Source organism: Cyprinus carpio, chromosome B2 (assembly GCF_018340385.1).
Source record: "Cyprinus carpio isolate SPL01 chromosome B2, ASM1834038v1, whole genome shotgun sequence".
NCBI classification, from domain to species: Eukaryota; Metazoa; Chordata; class Actinopteri; order Cypriniformes; family Cyprinidae; genus Cyprinus; species Cyprinus carpio.
The window spans coordinates 20,158,675-20,180,196 of NC_056598.1; the positions used below are offsets into that span (position 1 = coordinate 20,158,675).

The following is a 21,522-nucleotide window of genomic DNA, read 5'->3' on the forward strand; positions in this document are numbered from 1 at the left end:
GGAGTGTGGACGCTAACAGATGTTCGACATAACTCCCAGCAGGCCGATGGACAGATGGTGAAAAATTATGTACAGGAAAAAAACTGTCATGCCCACACGTTTAAAACGTCAAAGCTGTCATTGTTCATCCCACCACGGAAGAATGCAGTGAGGTCATGAGAGGAAGTCTAATTGGACTGTAGCTTTGGGCTGAGGCTGTCCCTCCGGACAGCCCCCCACTCATGTCCTCACACAGCACCCCCTAATCCTACTGCTTCCCTGAGGGTCTCCCTCCCTCTCTCTCTCGCTCTCTCTCTCTGTCTTTCTCTCGGACACCTCAGGCTGTGTTTGAGAGGTTTGGAAGAGTGCTGAAGGAATGCAGAGAGAGGTCCAAGCTTAGAGTTACCTCATCCTACAGACTGTCTTGTCCTGGAACAGAAAGTCATTGTTGAAATAGTTGAGTATAAAAAGTAGAAATTGTCATTGTTTTTTAAAAGCTGGGTGTGATTTTATTTAGTTTTGTTTGCAGCAAATCTGGATTTGTTCTGAGCAGTCTCACAAAAGAGTCATATTTCACAGCAAAATCAATCATTAGTTTTTTACTGTGGTATTTACATGGCAATTAAGTGCATAATCTCCCCTAATTCTCATAGGCCCCTTTCACACTGCAAGTTGGTCTCGTAAAATTGCCGTAAAATTGTTGGATCGCCTTCTGTGTGAACGCAAACACGTCCCGGGATTGATTCTGGGATTGATCCCAGGTTGGGGACCTAGTAACATTGCCGGGTTCAGTCCCGGAACGAGCTCTGTGTGAACAAAAGCCAGAACCAATGCCGTAAAGGGTGTGTCGTAGTGATGATGCACGTTATCGTGTGACTCTTTTACCAGGTGTTTTGAAGGCAGATCAATGTTTGCAATGAAAAAATATGTGCAAACTATAATGAAGCCGAGATCAGTTAGCTCCTCACTATCCGCGCTGAAGCTGAGATCGTTCAAAGCCTCCCCTCAGAATCACCAAAAAAGGCAGGGTATAGCTCAAATCCAATTCCTTGTTCTCGCAGGGAGCGCCAAAAACAGAGCGAAAGGTTTTTCCACACCGTAGATTTCTCTCTACTAAAATGTCCACCACATGACATTTTAGAATGGCCCATAATCAATTTAGCCACGATTAAAACATTGCACAGCAGTAAACTCACTACAGTAAAGCTTTCAGAGTTGTTTAGATAACGCAGCTACTCATTCAGAGTTTTACTCCGTCTAGTAAACAACTTTGTGAATTACTGTCGTCCCCTGTGAGCCAGTCAGCCTGGGGCCCGAGACTCCCATTTACTGCTTTTTTGAATGAATGCATCTTTCTTTTGTTTTAACAGAGCTGTAGCTCAATTGTCGCAGGTCTTTATCACCTCAGACATCTTAAATAGGGCTTGAAGGTAAATGGAAAGGTGTGAATTCATAGTATGGCCTTTTGCAAAGCGCTCCACCTTTTTTTTTCCTCCCTAACCCAGGAATGTCAATCCTGAATGGAATCCCTGATTGCAAAGATCTGGATCTCACGTTTGAAACTTTTGAATGGGCAGAACTTCCCCCACACAATGAGACCTGTGCATTAGTGTTTCGTTTGTGATTCAGGGTTATTTGGTGTTTGTTTTAATAGGATTTAATTGGGGCCATGTGACAGTTGCATACCAACAAGACTGACCATGTTAATGTGATGTGATTTTCAGAGCCGGGCCTCCTGGCAGCGCCTCCTTTTGAAAGAAGACTAGTCAGCGGCCTCTACATTTCAAAAGGCTTTTCAGTTTAGTCATTTCCCCCATAAAACTTGGATTTACCTTCGGCGCACAAATAAATGCATTTGACACTTTTAAAGGCTAAATCTTTTGCCCTCCACCTTGCCAAGCAAGCACGCACAAGTCCTTTGAGAACTAGTCCCTCTTCTTCATTAGACTGGCATTCCTAACAAAGATATTGTTTTCATTTTGTTTTCTTTACACTCGCTCTAATCAGATGCTGGCCACCTTGTTTAAGGAGGAACTGCTAAGCAGCCATTGAAACTCTAGTGGGAGTGAAAACTCAAGGATGTACAGTGTCTCTTCAATGATTTGTTATATTTTTTAACCTCAGTTCCTGAATGTAGTCTTTCTTTCAGGGCCGATGTGTTCCCGTCTCAAGGCTCAGTTTAAAGTGGATTTATGGTGGTCTCTTTAGACAGCTGCTGCATTTCTTCATTCACTTTTCAGTTTTGGACTCATACTGAAATGTTATGATATATAGCGTCACAAGCACAATGCACACATCTGTTTGTGGTGCTGGTTTAAAATTCAAGCCATAGGTCTAAAACTTAATGAATGCAATTCAGCTTTGATTTTAGAAGGACAGAATGTAGTACAAAGTTTATTTATGCCAAAGGGAAGAGAATTGCAGTGTTGCAACAGCTCAAATGCCTTGACACTGTGAGGGGTAAAAATTAAAATGCACAAAAAAATGTGTTGTTAAAAGTGAAGTTATGTTTAACATTTAAAGTTTAGCAACCTTTTAAATTATAAAAAAATATGTTTGATAGGATTTTTTAGAATTTTTTGATAAGAATCTTATGCTCACCAGGGTTGCATTTATTTGATCAACAATAGAGTAAAAAAAATATTTTTACATGCATTTTTACAACTGTTTTTCATTTAATAGATTTTAAAATGTAATTCATTCCTGTCTTGGTAAAGTTGAATTTTCAGCTGACATCAGTGTCACAATCCTTCAGAAATCATTCTAATATGTTGATTGGTGTTCAGGAATCATCAATGTTATGAATTATTAATATTGAAAGCAGTTTTGCTGCTCAACATTTTTTGTAGAAATTGTGATTTTTTTTTTTTTTTTTCAGAATTCTTTGAATAGATTTTTTTTTTCTTTTTGCAACAATCTAAAAGTCTTTACTGCCACCTTTGTTCAATTTAATGTGTCCTTGCTGAATAAAAGTAGATCTTTCTTTAAAAAAATCTTACTGAATAGAATCGAGTTGAGTAGTAGGTTAGCAAGGCCTGTGTTTTTATGGTTAACACACAAGCCTCAGCGTGTTGCCTGAGCCCTTCTCTCATCTTTCATAATGACCAGTTAAGATATACTGAACCGCACTGGTGTTTCATCAACTTCCTCACCTTCTTCAGAGAACCTGCCTTAAATGTAATGCCATACATTTACATCTCCCCCTTTCCCCTTTTATAATGACAGTAAAGTCTTTTGTACTCAAACCCATAATCTTTTGATGTTGATGACATTTTGAGTTCTGAAACATATAGTATGTTTTTTTTTTTTTTTTTTTTTTTTATAAAACAATGACCTCTGATCACATAAATCATGGGAATTGCTTCATGATATAAACTCAACCGAGATGAATCTCTCATTTAACCTTGTGTGGTTGAGCTCTTTTATTTAGTGATAAGTTTTAATCAAACTGGTCTCTTCCCCCAGAGTCTTGGATATTATCTTCTGTGTTTTATCTCTTTCTCTTTGTCATTCTAACCTTTACCCTTGCTTTTGATTATTTTACAGATGTTCCCTCTCTCTCTTTCAGTCTCTCTTTCGGTCTCTCTTTTGGTCTGCTTGACCCCCCCCAAACCTGGTGTCACTATGTGCGGAAGCACATTCCAGTCAGTTCAGCCAGTTACCACCCCCCTCCTAACTCCTCTTGTCCTTGTCGCACAGTCTCAGTTCTGGTTACAGGTATGAGACAGAGAGAAATTGCATCCTAATGAGTGTTTACAGCAGAGGCTCAGTACCCAAGGCTGATAACCAGAGATACTATGAGCTTGAACAAGGCAACTAAACACAGATCAGACCAAAGGGTGTTGTCCGTGTAATAAGTGTTCTAATTTGGCCCAATGTGACAAGATTTCCATACTAGATGCAAAATCAGACATTTTATAGGTGTGGAACAAGATTTTAGACCAATGAGATGTCACAGTTGGTGGAGCTACACAAGGCTGCAGCTGGTTTGGACACTTTGTAAGGCAGAAAAAAAAATTATTTGGTGAAGATATGACTGCATGTGTCTGTGTGAGTCAGGACAGGACAGATTGTGAAAGACAGACAGAGGAAGTGGAATAGAATATCCCTGTCTGATAACTTGAAAGCCGTGCTTGATATTTGCAGGGATCTTGATGGTGGATATGTCTGAGACAGTTAGATCTGAGCAGCACGGAAATGTACACTTTTGTTTCTTCCGTCGTCTATCTATTTAGCCTCACAATGGGGAGCCTCACAGTTTTTATCATCAATACCATGATTGTTCTGGAAGAAGTGGTGGAATTTCTCTTGTTCTTCTGTTCAGGGCGATCCTGAACTTGAAGGGCTGGGGTAAACCCATACTGCTGTCATTCAGGTGCCACAAAATGCATAACACTCTTCATGGACTTCTTACAGCTTCTTCAAAAGTGAAAAAATGTGGCAACATTTTTATTGTATTATTTATATGAAGTTAAATTGGGAATATACTGAGGGATACAAATATCTGAAACATTTTTAAAAATCTGGAAATTTGAACAAAAAAGTTTTAAAAAGTTACTCTAAAAATTGCTAAATAAGTTAATTTTTTATTTATATTTTAGATTTTTATTTATATTTATTTATTGTTTTTATTTATAATGTAGTTTTTAAGGCAGAAAATAGTTTTCAATGTATTACATAAATAAAATAGTTTTGGCAATCAATCAAATAAGCTAATTTAAATATATATTATAAAATGTAATTAAGCATATTGTATTACATTTAAAAAAAGTTCACTAGGAGTAGCAGACTTTTAGACCTCACTGTATTTATGGATTAAAGTCGACTTAATATCTGCATTCAGTGGCTGCAGTAATGAATAAGTGATTAGGCACAGAGGAATTTCCCATTAATGTGAACATAAAAGAGCCCTTCAATTTGCCTCCATATAAGCCTAATTAAGTTGAGTTTGTGAAAAGCTTTTTAACTCCTGGAGTAGACCTCAATACATCAGTCGAGTTAGTTCATGAGCAGAGAGAGTGACTTTTTCCCATGAGAATTATCAAATAAAACCAGCAATCACATAATAATAGTAAATAATGAACACTTACTAAAGTTGAGGCCTATCTCCACAAATTATATAGTATATAATTATATAAAGTCTGATGAAGTTCATTGTTTCATATCTTCTAGTATGTTCGCCATCCTAGCATGTCTACCAGCTGGTGCACACGTTGAGAAAGAGACTCCTACTACTCATTGCGAAATTTTTTTATTTTTTTTCTCAGCTTCAGGGGACACCTGTGGCTACTTCCCTCACAGCTGCAGTCGATGATGGTTTAGGTCTGTGTAATGTCTGCTTTGTTGACCCAAAGGAAATGATTAATCGCTCAAAGGATGTGCAATATTTTAGGGATCACGAGAACATCAGGTTTCCTTTTTTTTTCTTTTCTTAAAACCTCCTCTTATCACCTTTGCTGCAGTGATAGAATTGTAAATTGAATGTTTTTTACTGTTATTATCTTTCCAACATTGTTTGGAGATGTTTGAAACCGTATGTAGGCCCTGAAATCACACCCTCTCAGTTTTCGATGGCTTGGTGACAAAGATGAGATGTCATCAAGTGTAAGTTCAAAGACCGTCCAGTGCAGCGTCCCCACAGGGCCTGACCCTTTCCTCTTCATGTGTGCCCTGGCTTCAGTCATGTCTTTGAGCTCCAGTGAGCACTACGAGTCAGTGCTCAAATGCTCTTTGTCTGTCCTCCTGAAGCGCATTGGCTACGTGAAGGAGTTTTTTTGTTTTCCTCTCAGCCAGCTTCTGGCTCGATTCTTCACGGCTTTGCCAAAAGATTTGGTTTGTCTTGTTTTGCAAGAATGCTGGGGAGACTTCAGAGGTGAGGCATCAATGATGGCACTGTTCGCTGTGACGCCAGCACAGTCAGCGAAGATCATGTACGACTCACATGTGAACGCTTTAAGGCTCTGCATTGTTTGGGTATAAGGTTTTAAAAAACATCCTGCTGTTGTCGGATCAGTGGCATAGTGGTGCCATATGTGGAAGCCTTGGGTTGTTCCAGTGTTCAGATCAGGACTTGAATGGGAAATGGTCCTATTTAGGCCCAATGTTCTTGCAGATGTTTCCATTCTTTATTTCATTGCACTTGACTTGCAGTGAATTACGATATGATCAGGAAACAAATAAAGGTAAAATCATGGCTTGAAAACATCTGGATAAGGGTTGTGAGTAATGAGTAAGTTGTTTGCCAAGAGAGGAGTAGAATTTAAAAGGCCTATGAGAAATATGGACAACTACTGGATAAAGCTGTTGCTGGAAAATACCTTTGACTCACTGTTGTGCTGTCCTGGAATTTTCCAGTGTGCATGCAAGGGAATACTGTCTTATTTCATGAGCGTGACCATCATCATTTTCACTTTTTTGCAAAGGCCAGTGCAGTCGTGTTTTGTTTTGTTCTGGTCACTTAAAATGCTGGTTCACTCAAACATTAAAAATCTCTCATTTACTCACCTCCATGTCTCTCCAAACCCAGTTATGTAAAACACAAAATATGTTTTTGGCCATACAGTGAAGGTCAATGGGGTCTAAAACAGTTGCCGCTCTATGGACAAAAAGATTGTTTTCTTCTTTTTTGTTCTCTCTAAAGACAAGGTCATGCAGGTTTGGAACAACATGTGGGCCGAGGACATCTTGTTGTTTTGATGTTTGTGGTTTTTATTTTCTTTTTGGTTACAGGCCAGTGAGTGTTGCTGTCCTGGAAGATTGCGTTTGTGTTTATTGTTTTGTTTTTGTCTCAGGAGTTAGTAAGATTTAATTCTGAGGAAGAGGTAGTTTTAGATTAGTTGGGTCTAAGTTGTACTCTAAGTTTATTTACTCTTGGATGAATTTTGTTGCTTTTTCTTTTTTTATTCAAATATTTCATCCATGGCTATTGCAGTTTGTTTTTAAATTCTTTTTCTGAACGTTTTTTATTTTGGTCCCTAAATTGGGACACAGATTGACAGAATGTTAATTTTTGAGTGAACACTTTTTATATTTTTTAAGCTCTGTTTTTGTTGTATCTATAGTCCAATTTCACTTAAAAATTAACATCATGAATTTGTAAAGCATAGTTGTATAGCAAAATGTCAACATCCACTTTAATTGTATAGAAAGCATCATCCATATTACATGCTCTGCATAGTCCAGGTCTTCTGACACCACACAAATGTGTTATGAAGTAGGTCTCTGGGATTTATTTTTTTTATTATTTCTTTTTGGAGCTTGACAGCTATCTGTTTTGTGCTGATTGATCCTTTGAAATCTTTGATTCAGCTTTGAGTCATTGTCAACTTTTGTTAAGCACTAACTACATGAGGCATTTTCAACTCATTCACTGACAGAAAAGCTTAAAGCTCACGCCCTATTGTAAAAATCTCTCTCACTTCTGTTGAACTTTGACCTTGGAAGCATGATGTGCGCCGGGGGCTCCTAAAAGTCAGCAAGTTCATCTTCATGTTAACAACCATAATGCCCTCAGAGACTGCTGCAAGGTATGAGTCTCTTTGTCATTGCTTTAAATCAGTCCCTGCTTTAGCTGTAGTTTAACTTATTGATGCAATCTCTCAGTGTATTTACTTAACACACAGTTGTTCCTAGTTTTTGCAGATTTGTTTGGAGAGCAAATTCTTTGCTTAAGCAAACATTGGTCCCCCCCAAATCCCCCCCATGGCCTTGCTGAAAGATGGTGTCATTTTCTTTACACTAAATAAATGATGTCTCTCCATACCATTTCCATTTGGCCCCTGGTCGCAGTCTCCCAAACACACATAGCTTGCTCAGACATGCAAAAATATGTTTTTACACGCTCTGTATAATTGCTCAGGCAGGTTGATGATGAAGTGATTCAAATTTCAGCCGAGATTTTAAAAAAGGTAGTTTAAAACAGATAAAAAAGAGATTTAAAATAAAAAAAAAGTTTAAAATGTCCCAAGTTTTTAAAATGAAAGGTAGTGTATGTGATGTACATTTTGAATACACATCTTTATTATTTTTTAAAATGTTTTTTTTTTTATTAGAAATATAAATTCATTCATAAACAGCACCTGACATTTCACAACCTGAACTAATCCAAAAAAATCTGAAATTATAAAAATTCTCATCATAGAAGTGGTGTATGCAGGTGATTTGTATTTATACATTTCATTGTATTTTAAATAAATAATATTATGACACAATCATTGGAAAATTGGCTTGTCCTCCTCTAATTTCTAAGGTGGTTACAGTCCTGAATACTTAAGCAGCTGGAGGGGGAAAAAAAGAGCAGAACAATGGAAATTTGAGGGCACGGATTTGCAGATCTTATCGGACAGGAAGGAGCTCTTAGGCATTTTGAGTGAAACAAGGTTATGTTTGAGTGGCGTTATGCCAGCTGTGTGGAATATCAGGCTTGTCTGCTTAACCTTGATCCCTTTTTCTGTGCCGTCTTTCAGAGATGTATGTTTGAAACCTGCAGTGCTGACTTAGTGTCTTATCCAGTCCTTGAACCCAGCTCTATCTGCTAGTGAGCCGTACGGAAGCACAGATTGTTTAGGAAAGAGAGCATATGGTATCCAGTCATCTTTCGCTTTATCTGAACTCCGTTCTACCTTTAGCTTGCAGACACTACTACCGGTCTATCTGTGTGATATCTGCCTTGCAGTCCCTGCACATTAAAGAGCACATCTCACTAATCTCACATCTGTATACCTAAATATATGCTGCATATCCTCACCGTATGTGGTCATATGCTTATCTGTGACTTTCCCATGCATCGTGTGCCAAGCTATTAAAAATTGTTTGCATTTCCCATTGAAATATTAGGACTGGTAATGATCATTGCATTATAGTGTTACATTTTAGTGTTTTCAGTGTGTTTTGAAGGAATGAAGAATAAACTGCAGTGCTTAATATTGCTTTCTCTCTTTTTCTAGGCAAGTCTTTCGACATCACCTATGTGCGTCTGAAGTTTCATACCAGCCGTCCTGAGAGCTTTGCCATCTACAAGCGCACTAGTGAAGACGGGCCCTGGATTCCCTACCAGTACTACAGCGGCTCCTGCGAGAAGACCTTCAGCAAGATCAACCGCGGCTTCATTCGCACTGGTGAGGACGAGCAGCAGGCTCTGTGCACAGATGAGTTTAGCGACATCTCACCTCTCACCGGAGGAAATGTGGCCTTCTCAACACTCGAGGGCCGACCCAGCAAATATAATTTTGACAACAGCCCTGTACTGCAGGTAAACCAGTCTTCTATGTTTCTCTTTTTGAACTCACTTTCCCTTGATTGTTCTTAACTCACTCATGAAAAACGTTCACACCACTCAGTCTCAGACGTAACAAAGTTATTGGTGGGAATCGAAAACTCAGTTTCCAGATGTGGTGTTGTGTAGTAATGTGCGACTGCAGCCAAGTTACTTTTCCAAGATTTTTAATCCAGATTGAGCAACGTTCCGCAGCCTCAAACAAACCGCTCATAATTTAAAAGCATTTGCATGTGACGTGACATACAGCCAAGTATGGAGACCCATACTCAGAATTCGTGCTTTGCATTTAACCCATCCAAAGTGCACACACACCCGGAGCAGTGGGCAGCCATTTATGCTGTGGCATCCGGGGAGAAGTTGGGGGTTCGGTGCCTTGCTCAAGGGCAACTCAGTTATGGTATTGCCGGCCTGAGACTAGAACCCACAACCTTAGGGTTAGGAGTCAAAGTCTCTAACCATTAGGCCACGACTTCCCCACAAGAGAGAGATATAAGTGAGAGATATAAGTATTTGCGAAATATATCAGTAAAACAAAAATTTCCATTTACTGTATTTTCTGGAAAATAAGTTGCACCAAGTTGCTGTTGTAACTGCAATAGGAGAAAATCATTAAAAAAAATTGATCAAATAATAAAGTAATAGTAAAATTTATTTTATGTATTCCTAGCTGAATTTTCAGCAGCCACTACTTTAGTCTTCAATGCTACATTATCTTTCAGAAAATCATTCTAACTTGCTGATTTGGTGCTTAAGAAACATTTTTTATCATCACATATATTTAAAGGTTTTGCTGGTTGATATGTTTTTGTGGAAACAATATTTGAAACCTCTTTACTGTCACTTTTGTTCAATTCAGTGCATCCTTTATGTATAAAAGTTTTAATTTCTTAAGACAAAATCTTCAAGCCCCAACTTTTTCTTGGTGTATATTTATATATACATTTTGTTTTATTTATTTATTTTCATGGCTGAGCATCATGTTTTAGTTTTTATTTTATTTTATTTTTCATGGATGAGCACCATGGTTTTGTACCTTTGTGAAGTCGGCATCACATAAAAATAAATAATCAGCAAAACTATGCCATTTGTTTGTGCTACATTTGTGCTGATTTGTGCTGCAAAAACAAACGTTTGTGCTGGTTTGGTGTCTTTTAACAGCACAACCTGGGACAAATTGAACACAAACGTACGGCACCGGTTTAGAAAGATTTGGACGGCATTGGGTGGAGAGTGACATCACTGTCCCAAATGATGTTTGTTTTTTCTAAGAAGGGGATCATCAAATATATATGATGATTATTTCAACGGCACAAATCGAGCACAAATGAATGACACCAGTTTAGTGCGATTTAGACGAACTGGGGTGGAGAGTAACATCACAGCTCCCGATAACAATTTGGTCATATCTAAGGAAGGAAAATAGATGCAGTGTTTGTTTTAATGGCACAAACCCAACACAAACAAACTGCACTGATTTGGAGCAATTTGGGCAACATGGGGTGGAGAGTGACGTCACAGTCAAAAAAATTATGTTTAATGTCTCAAACACCAAACCAGCACAAATGTTCATTTTTGCGGCACAAATGAATGGCATAGTTTTGTTGATTTATTTCTTTTTACAGTGTGCCAACTTCACTGAGGTTTATTATGTTGCTTCATAAAAGCATCAGTTTTATTATTAAATAGGTTTATGACATGTTTCTGCCCGTTATACAACAAATAATTACTTTTATGCAGAAATCCTACTTTTACATTGTTGCATTTCACCAAAACTTGATATATTTCCCAAGACCACAACCACAGAGAGAAAAAAAAAATAAAAAAATTCTCAGACTAATTAGATGAATAAGAGACAGATACTCAACCCAATGTGAGCTGAGTCAGTCCTTCCGCGTGCTGACTGTGGAATTTGTTGTCAGGCAGAGAAAGCGGTCTGCATGCCAAGCTAAAACAAGATGCTGCCGTGGTTACAGGGAGACGAAAAGAGGTTAAGTGTGTGAGATATGAGCAGGAGTGGGTGGACAGCAGATAATGTATGGCTGAATTCATGCATGGAAGCAGGCAGGCTGGCTGCTGTGTGTTCGAGAGACCCGTGGTTCGCTGTCCAGGTGCTACGTCGCCTCCCGCTCGCTCAGCACAGCCAACAGTTGCAACATGTTACTAGGTGACACCCCCAGATTTCCCACCCCGTTCTGATTGTGCTTGGCAGTGCACAGACACAGCTGGAAAAGAGTGTGTGTGTGTGCATGTGATGGACAACGTGCAGTGTACATGCAAGACCTAGGACTCTTGGATCTGTGTTGATTTGTGTCTCCTCGAATTATTTGTATCATTTCTTTTTTTTCACCATTTGCTTTCATATGATGAAAATTCAAGTCAGTCCAAGTAGTCTCTAATTCACAAAAGAGAATTTATTATAGGTAGAGGTTTATATTCTTGTAGGACGGCACCTTTAATTAACAAAATTAAGCAGTATTATTATGGTAAACATTTGTTTTTGTTATTTTTATTTATTTATTTATTGTAACATTGTTTTTCAAATTTAATGTTACCTTTACCAAATGTACAATTTTAGCCCTGTCGCCAGATACTTCCATATCAGACATCTCATGTGGCGTAAAGCTATTAATACCAAAGGCCCAAACTCTTTTTATAGGAATGGATCTGTTTCGGTGGGTTTATGTGGCTGTCATGCCTGGTCTTTTATAGTAGTGTGTGAGAAGGAGTGAAGATGACTAGTTTGTTTGTGGACTTTGAAAATGATCCACAACAAACTGGCTTCACTCAACATCTGTCATTAATATCATTAGTTGATAATTAGCTGTTACTTTTATATGTTCTATCTTTTGTTTCCAAGCAGAGCTGATGGTTAAATTTTGTTGTATCACATTTCTTGGGGGCTGAAAGGGGTTAAAGTCAAAGTGCACTCAAATGTGAAAATCCTGTCATCATCGTTTTGCTTAAAACACATGATGTAAGTTTTCCGCGAAACACAATAGGAGTCCTGTTTGCTCTTTTCCAGACAATGAAAGCGGATGGTGACTATAACTGTCAAGCTCAAAAAATGGCCTTATGAAGTAATGCAAACATTTTAAACACAATATTCAGACTTTAGGCAGAATTTAGAGTCTAACTGATTTGTTTTATAATTCGAGTCTTTTGCTTTTAATGACGCCACATGAAGTAAAGCTGTTTTTGCTCTGATGACAGATTTATTTATGCAGCTCCAGTTCAAAAAAATAATCTGATGAGATAATGGACACTGTACTGCTTTAATAGATTTTAAAATCTTTTACAAATTGATTATTATTTAATATGTACTCAATTTAAAAACAATATAAATATGTAACATTTAGCTAAAATTATGCTGTGAAAAATAAATTTGTGATCTGCAGTAACAGTGACACAAAATTACTCGCACATTGCTTATAGATTTTGATTGTACTGCCCATTCCTAAATTATAGTATAGCTTTATGTGAGGAAAATCTGATATTATTGATGATCCAAACATTTCATTGTGATCAGTCTGTGTTTATGTAAGTTCCTCTGGGGGAAGAGAACTGTGGTGTCTTTGGCTCTCTTCCCAAACAGGAACATGCTCTGAATCACAGCTGTCAGCTACGGATAAGGTGTCAGACTGACTTTAGGACGTTTCCTCCTCAGTTCCAGCAGGGGTTTAATGGACTGAAAATGTTCACCATTGTTACAGGGTTGCCTGGCTCCACTTTGACCTCCTGTGTTATTCTGTCAGCCCCACTTGTAAAATCAACCCACTCGAGCGGTTTATAGCAAAACCATTGCATTCATTCCCATTCCCATTGGCACTCCCAGCATGTGGCCGCAAACAGGCAAAGTTCAACTGCAAGTACTGTGCGACATCATTCTACATGACATTTACATGTTAAATGTCGCACTGGTGTTTTTCTCTTCCCATGAAACCGTTCTGCAGACATTACATTGGCTCAATGTGACTCCAGCAGGTTTGGTTTAGATTAGAGGCCTGAGGATTTATTTTCTTTAGACATCTCCACACAGAACAGATGGGAAGAATTCTTCCCTGCTAAAACCACTGTAATAACAAAAAAAAATGTTACATGCTCATCTATGACTGCCCTTTCTCCGTCTACATTCTTGCTTTTATTGTCCCATTTTGTAATTTTTTTTTAAATGCCTAATTTGTCATTTTGTTTCTCTGTCAGGATTGGGTGACTGCCACGGACATCAGAGTGGCCCTGAACAGATTAAACACTTTCGGAGATGAAGTTTTCAACGATCCCAAAGTTCTTAAATCCTACTACTATGCTATCTCTGACTTTGCTGTGGGAGGAAGGTACGTTATTCGTTTCAACATCTCTCTGAACGCAACACAAGTTCAAGTCAACATCTCCAGCTGTTCTGGTCATGGATATCTCTGTTGCTTCACTCTCCTGCATACATGTGTTGGCTAATATATAGTTTAATGATGCATTCACATATCTTCCTTGTACTCAGACCATGAATATCAACAGCTCCATCTGGAATGCTGGACATGTGACCTGTAAGATGATATGAGGTTTTTCAGTGTGCAAACAAAAGAAATGAACCACCGTTTTGAAAGATTAGATCGTTGCGGTGTGAGTTTGCATGCTTTGAGCGAAATAAGTTGATTGGGATGCATTGCTTCATTTTAAAATCATGCTGCAAGGGAAAACTCACTCTCTGTGAGAGCGAACCTATAGTTAAGATAATAGCACAAGAATTCTTTGTTTTAAACCGTTTTGCTCAACTGTGTATGCGAAAAAGACCAGAACAATGAATTCTAGGTACAGAAATGAAATAATTACATCTTTACCTCCATATACTATGACCGTGAGCTTTAGGGATGAAGGACATGCTGAAGAAGCCTGTATGAGGGATCAGAGCGCTGTTGAACAAGTGTGAAACATCTCTAGGTGCACCGTTGCATGTCTTTTCACCTTAATCTGTTTGAAATGTGAAGCAGATTTCCATTACATAGCCCACATTCCCTACATTCCTGCATGGGAGTGCTGGATTACAGAGCGCAGTGGAACTGGAATGGGGCGGGCAGAGAGTCTGGAAAGGGAAGGGAACAAGGCCGAAGGGAATAATTTACACCTGCTGCCTCACGGCCTCTGAGATCCTGCCCGGAAGACATATCAGCTCTTACTGACAGCCGTATGTTCCTCAAGTGATCTGATCACCAGAAACGTAGCATCCTGGGAGTTTTATTGTAACCATGATAAATATATATTAGGATTAGGGAAGAATGCACATCTGATGAGTGCACATCCTCCACCAAGTTGTTATTCCTCATGTCACCTTTTCCATGAGGCTTTGCCAAGGATCACCTAAGACAAAGTGCAAGAGGTGGCTTTAGCTGCACAAGCCCTCTCTTGTTCTGAGGCTTCTGTCAAGTTGTCTCCGCTGGTGAATATGTTCGTTGCTGTGTGCAACTCAGTGGAGTTGTGGACAAATAAGATTTTGTGGCCAAACTGTGACAGTGGATCTGAGTTGCAAGAAAGCTTTATAACCAGTTTTCTCATGTTTAAGTATATCTTTGTCATGTTATTTTGTGTAGCATTCTGTTCAAGTTGCAAATTTAATATATGCAAAATCCATTTTAGGAGGTCTTAACGGATTAAAAAAAAATGGTTAAGCAGTCTTATACATCTATGTGTGCATTAGGGATAGGCAATATGGGCTACCATGATAATTTCTGGTATTTATTGCGACAACGATATCAATAGCTATATTTCCATCCATCTATTTTTATGCCTATTTTGAAATATTGCATAAAAAAATGCTGGATGGAAATGCCAAGATGCGCATAAATTCTAAAAATGTGCATAAATAACTTATGTTCGATTAAAAAAAAAAAAAAAAAAAAAAAAGCACAAACTACGATGGAAACACATTTACTGAAAAAATTCCACCTTACGCATTGAAAAAGACATGACTTTGAGCTATGAATCGGGATAACTTGACTAGCAGTGGACTGATTTTGTTCACAGCATCTATGTATTGTTATGGTCGTTCTGAAATGCCTGAGCAAAGTCTGTCATCAAAGTAATTCTGTATAATTGTCTTACATGACTGCTTTTCCAAATAGCAGCATCCACCTCCGAAAGCAATGACTGCATTTATTGTATTTCGTCTGCTCGCTCCGAGGCAAAAGAAATTTATCATATATGAAAATTATTATATTCAGTGGCTTCTCCTATTTTTCTTAGTGATATATTTAGTGCCAGTTTACCAGGAAGTGACGATTTTGTTCTCTTTGACTCGTTATTCGCAAATGTTTTATGCAATATTACAGTTTTGCGCACAAGTTTAATTCGAATCTATGGATGGAAATGTAGTTAATGATGATAATTCAGGAAATCCCATTCCTTTAGAGAAAAGTATTATATCCAATTTTTACGTAATGACTGTTTAATTCATACTGGAAGTCGAAAGGGTGCCCTTGTGCAGAAACTACACTGACGACTCTGTAGCTGAATAAAACGCAGATAGAGAAATTTTAACTGAGGAAACTTGGAAGACAATAAACATATATTGCGACAATGTATGGTTTATCTGTGTTCTTCAAGCAATCTTGAGTATTTTTCAGGATAAATTATATTTATAATGCAATGCTAATTGACATTATCACTTTATCACTGTATATAATACTATAAAATGTTATGATTTCTGCCTCATTCTGTGATATGAAACCACGTCTTATTACAAAAAGTTATTTTAAACACTCGACTTATGTTAGGAAATTAATTTGGAGAAAAAGCATGTCAATAAATGATATTTTTGTTGGACAACAGGTTTGTAAATAGGCTCACAAACATGCAAAACTGTGGTACTGTAGTACATTTATTCAAGGCTCAAACCGATTTATTTATTTAAATTTTATTTTGCACTGTGCAGCCCTGACTATCAAGTTCTCCCTATAATGGGGAGAATTTTTACTGGTATTTCGCAAATAAGATATCGCCCATCCCTATAGTGTGCATGTTGGAAATAATAAATTATGTATGTATTTATTTAATTAATATATATAATTACATGTATTTATATATATATATATATATATATATATATATATATATATATATATATATATATATATATATATATATATATATATATATATATATATATTAAAATATTTAATTTTATCCCTAAATTTGAATAAAAATACTAGAGTGGAAGACTTGAAATATATTGCTCGAAGTCATATGGACTGCAAGGATAAAAAGGATAAAAAAACTGTCTGTTCAAAACCACTGCATACTGTAGTGGTGCTGTACTGTACTACTGCATACTCTCTGCTGCTGTATCAAAGGGCAGGCAGGATAGAGACACAGACATCAGCTACTCAATCTCAAAACAAAGGTGCAGTGACATTTCAGTGATAGGCTCAACAAACATCGTCAGAGCTCTGTGTTTAAACAGCTTTGCGGCACGTTTGTGCCTGCTTGGTTTGTGTTACGCACAACAGCGGCAGGATGTGTACACATACAGTAAGTGTGCCCTATCATTGTGTGGTGGCCCTTTTGCACCTGACCGGTCTGTTACCTTCCCCCTTCCCACCCAGGTGCAAGTGTAATGGCCATGCCAGCGAGTGTGTGAAGAATGAGCGCAGCAAGCTGGTGTGTAACTGCAAACACAACACAGAGGGACCAGATTGCAACGTGTGCAAGCCCTTCTACAATGACCGTCCCTGGAGGAGAGCCACAGCTGACAACGCCAACGAGTGTCTGCGTGAGTTTGGTCTTCAGTGTTTAGTCGACTTTTCCTCAAATTTTTTTTTTTTTACTTTAAATGGTTTTCCTCATGTCAAGAAAAAATTTTGTAAAAAATTTCCCTTTTTTAATATTGCCAAGCTTAATAAGTTTTGAGCAATCATCATAACCTTTTATTAAAAACAGATTTGTGCCCTATATTTTAAATATTTGTCTATACACACTACCAATTAACACTTTTTTTCTTTTCTTTTCTTTTTTTACTGAATTTAATTAAATTACTGAATTACTGAACATTTACTTAATTTATTTATTTTTACATTTTTTAAATAGTAGCAAAAAACACTATTTGTTAATGTTATTCACTGCTATTTTTCTCTACCAGAGATCTCAAATCTCATTCACGCTTGTTGAATTGAAAAAAAATTAAAAATGCTGTATTAAATAAAGGTGCAAATAAGATTCTGTTCCTCACAGTAAGTTAATGTATATATTCAGAAAACTCAGGATAGTGCACAAGTCATATGAAGCACTTTTAGTATATTTTAATATTTTTTATATAAGCTAGCATATAAATCTCCATTTATTTTCCATGTGTGGAAAGCAAATGCTCGGAAATCATTCTAAAGATAATGCCTTTCTGTGTTTTGCAAGGGAAAAAAAAAAGTACATTGAGAACTCCAGTCTTTCCCCACAGACTAACCTCCTCCGTACGGAGTCTTTTTTTTTTCTTAAACCAAAGTTATATTGTATATGGAAGGGGTGTCTGGTGTCCTCCCTCCCTTTCTTTGGACACATGCATGCAGGCACTTCCTGGAAATGCATGACTAATGTGCACATCTGATGTACAGCAGCCTGAGACCCAGTGTTCTCACACCCACACAGCTCTTGCTCCTCCATCATCTTATTTCCACTGTCTCTCTTTCCCCTTCTCTCTCATGAACATGTCCACTAATTGCTCAAGCAGAAATCTTACTCAAAATCCTGATGAATGCCAAACAACATCTGCGTAATTCAGTTCCTTTACCACCCCAGATTTTCCAAGCATTTATTTCATGTGATTGTGTGCGTAATATTCACATTAATACCACCCCTGGGAATTTTTACATTGACGTTCTGACTGGAGGTTGTCTCTCTGTTTCAGCTTGTAACTGTAATGGAAAGAGTGGCGAATGTTACTTCGATTCTGAACTGTATCGTGCCACTGGTCATGGAGGTCACTGCCGCAATTGTGCTGACAATACGGATGGGCCGAACTGCGAGCGATGCCTGGATAACTACTACAGAGACCCCTCTGGCCAGCGCTGTCTCTCCTGCAGCTGCAACCCTGTTGGTGCGTAACCAGACATACTGCACCAGCCCAAGGTGGAAGATGCATAAAAAAACATGCTTGTTTAGCTTTGTTTAATCTTTTATTTTCTTATTTTGTTTTGTTTTGTTTTGTTTGATTTTGTTTTTTGTTTTGCTTTGTTTTTTGTTTTGCTTTTGTTTTGTACTTTTCATTTTTATTTGTTTTTTTATTTATTTATTTTTGTTTGTTGTTTTTTTTTCTTTTGTCTTGTATTGTTTTTTGTTTTGTTTTTTTTTACTCGAGGAGAAAAATAGAGAATCTGAACAGTGTGGCAAACAATAATGTAATGTGTGAAAGAACCAATAGGGATTATTTTTCATTTTATCATTTTGTTTTGGTGTAAATTTAAACAGGCCCCCAGAACTTGGGTTTGTAACCATTTATTTTACTGGTTCTTTGTCTACAGGTTCTCTCAGTACCCAGTGTGACAACACTGGCAGATGTAGCTGTAAGCCGGGAGTGACGGGAGATAAGTGTGACAGATGCCAGCCTGGGTACCACACACTGACTGCGGCAGGCTGCAGGTAAAGTGCTTTAACTCATCCATGCTTGTGTGGCTTAAACCACCAACCTGCAAAATATTTGATTTGCAGACCCATTAATCAGTTGATTCCTTCTCCTTGACCTTCTTGCTCCCTCTTTTCCCTCTCCAGACCCTGCTCTTGTAATCCAGCCGGAAGCACGCAGGAGTGTGATGTCCAGACCGGACGCTGCCAGTGCAAGGAAAATGTAGATGGATTCAACTGTGACAGGTCAGACTCGTTACTTTAGAAAAACATTCATGCACATGTTCACACACACAATGGCAACTGCTGTGGCTTTTTTAACACCCCTGGTGTTAGTGTTGTCCATACTTGACTTGTTCACAAGGAAAAAAGTTATAATTACTAGGATTGCTTAAATATGTTCTCAAATTAGAAGTGAGTCATCAACAAAATTAACTCGAACATCAATGCTCCAAAAGCCCCATAAAGATTGTCCACCTTTCAGCTCCTGCTCTGTTATGAGGATGTCTGTCAAAGCTTTTATAAACAGATGTTTATAAGGGGCATCTGACGTCTACACCGTTTTTCTTATGGAAAGTCCCTATGTGGGTGACACACAGAGGCTCTGAGGCCATGTGTGTGTCTGAGAAACAGATTTAGGACTCTCAGTGTCAGATGGAAGAGAAAATAGCTCAGGGATGGCAAAGGTTTCCCAGCAGAGAGCCCTCAGCCAGACCATGTAAGGCCTCCAGACTTGCAGTCACCAAAGTTTAACTAGCCTAGTGTTCTGCTTGTTGACTGTGATGGCCCTTCTCTACATGTTTCATTATGTGTCTGTAATTTAGTGTGATTAATTTTTTTAAAAAATAAAATAATTAACAACTCTTTGTAAGAGTCCCTTACAATTGCTGCATTTATTTGATCAAAAATAAATTAGTTTTTGTTTTATTGTATTATAAAATGAAATTGATTCTTTTTATGGCAAAGTTGAATTTTCAGCAGCCATTACTCCAGACTTCAAGGTCACATGATCCTTCAGAAATCATTCTAATATGCTGATTTGGTGCAAAAGATGTTGTTATCAGTGTTGTACTGCTTAATATTTTAGTAGAAACCATGATAGATTTGTTTCAGTATTATCTGATGAATGGAAAGTTCAAAAGAACAGCATTTTTTTTTTTAAATGGATTGATATTTGGTTGGATATTTTTTTCATTGATTGGCAGCCTTAGTTTAAACATGCATCCCAAATATTTGGCATTTCCAGTTTGATTTTCCATAATCCCAGCTCTCCTTTTTGCTTTTGCCTTGCACTTTGCACAAAAAAAAAACAAAAAAAAAAAAACTCTAACCTTTCATTCACATGTCGACTGTGACATTCCTCTCAGTCACCAAGTTTGGCCACACATGAACTGGATAATCCCTGCAGTATATCCTCACGAGACACAGACAAAGGGGGAGAAGTGAAAAGACAGATTCAGGAAGGACGAAAGGAGTGTGTGTCTGAAGTGACAGCTCTTGATTCATGTGTGACCTGTTTTTAGAGGCCTTACGATGATCTCACTGATGTTAACTGATGGCCTGCTTACTTCACTCACTCTACACGTTATGACCCGTGGGGCCCACATACACATCAAAAAACAGTATTTCTCAATAATTTAATAAATACCACATCACAACATTTCACAACACCTTTTGTGAGAAGTTTTCAGCCACAGATGTGTGTATGGTGGTTTTGAAGCATGTAAAGAGAGAAATGAATAAAACTGTAGTAATAGTTGTATTTATGTGGACAATAATTCAAATATTAATCAGCACGACGATAATTAAAATGTCACTGAACTTTACAAATGAACTAATCAGCCTGTCTCATTATGCGTTTTTCTCTCAGGTGTAAACTGGGCTACTTTAACCTGGACCCCCAGAATCCCCAGGGATGTACTCCATGCTTCTGCTTCCAGCATTCCACTGTGTGTGAAAGTGCCGATGGCTACCACATACACAAAATCACCTCTACCTTCGACAGGGGTGGGTGTCCATCCAATAGTGTCAACACCCTGTTTATACTAATTGCTGATGCTATACTAGCGCTAATGTAAAATCAGCCACAGTTTCAAAGGATTGTGACATGGAGAATGAATAATATATCTTCTGTATGTCTTTGAATAGATGAAGAGGGCTGGAAGGGACAGCAGAGAGATGGCTCTAGCGTTCCCGTGCAGTGGTCACCCACCTCTCGAGAAATCTCACTCATCTCAGAAGACTACTTCCCCATCTACTTTGTGGCTCCAGGTATAATAGCAGACGTGGTTTCCTCTGTTTGTTAAAGGGGCTGAAGGTTTCATGAATAAGACTGGTCTAATCGTCTGGGATGTTTTCTTGTAGAGAAATTTCTTGGTAATCAGCTGCTGAGCTATGGTCAGAACCTCACGCTGAACTTCAGGATTCAGCGGCATGATGCTCGACTGTCAGCGGAGGACATTGTGCTGGAAGGGGCTGGGCATCGTGTTGCTGTGCCACTTATTGCCCAGGGCAATTCCTACCCAGAAGAGGAGACACAAACCTTTGTGTTTAGGTAAGTTCTTCGAGTTCCTTTTTTGTTAAAACTAGGGCTGGTAATTGCTTAAATCAAATGAATCCGATTTTTTCAAATGAAGATTTACATATTCAAGTACATAAAAATACACCAAACA

The 21,522-nt window shown here is 38.1% G+C and overlaps 1 protein-coding gene across 1 annotated transcript in view; it reads left to right on the top strand.

The window, feature by feature from the left end:
- LOC109107931 (laminin subunit gamma-1) overlaps positions 1 to 21,522 on the top strand; it is a 53,113-nt gene that overhangs the window by 21,715 nt on the left and 9,876 nt on the right. The window contains exons 2-10 of the mRNA XM_042718564.1: positions 8,925 to 9,229; positions 13,457 to 13,587; positions 16,846 to 17,012; positions 18,138 to 18,326; positions 18,751 to 18,868; positions 18,998 to 19,096; positions 20,721 to 20,857; positions 20,999 to 21,121; positions 21,215 to 21,404. Of these exons, the coding sequence (XP_042574498.1) occupies positions 8,925 to 9,229; positions 13,457 to 13,587; positions 16,846 to 17,012; positions 18,138 to 18,326; positions 18,751 to 18,868; positions 18,998 to 19,096; positions 20,721 to 20,857; positions 20,999 to 21,121; positions 21,215 to 21,404 (1,459 nt within the window). The remainder of the gene's footprint in view (positions 1 to 8,924; positions 9,230 to 13,456; positions 13,588 to 16,845; positions 17,013 to 18,137; positions 18,327 to 18,750; positions 18,869 to 18,997; positions 19,097 to 20,720; positions 20,858 to 20,998; positions 21,122 to 21,214; positions 21,405 to 21,522) is intronic.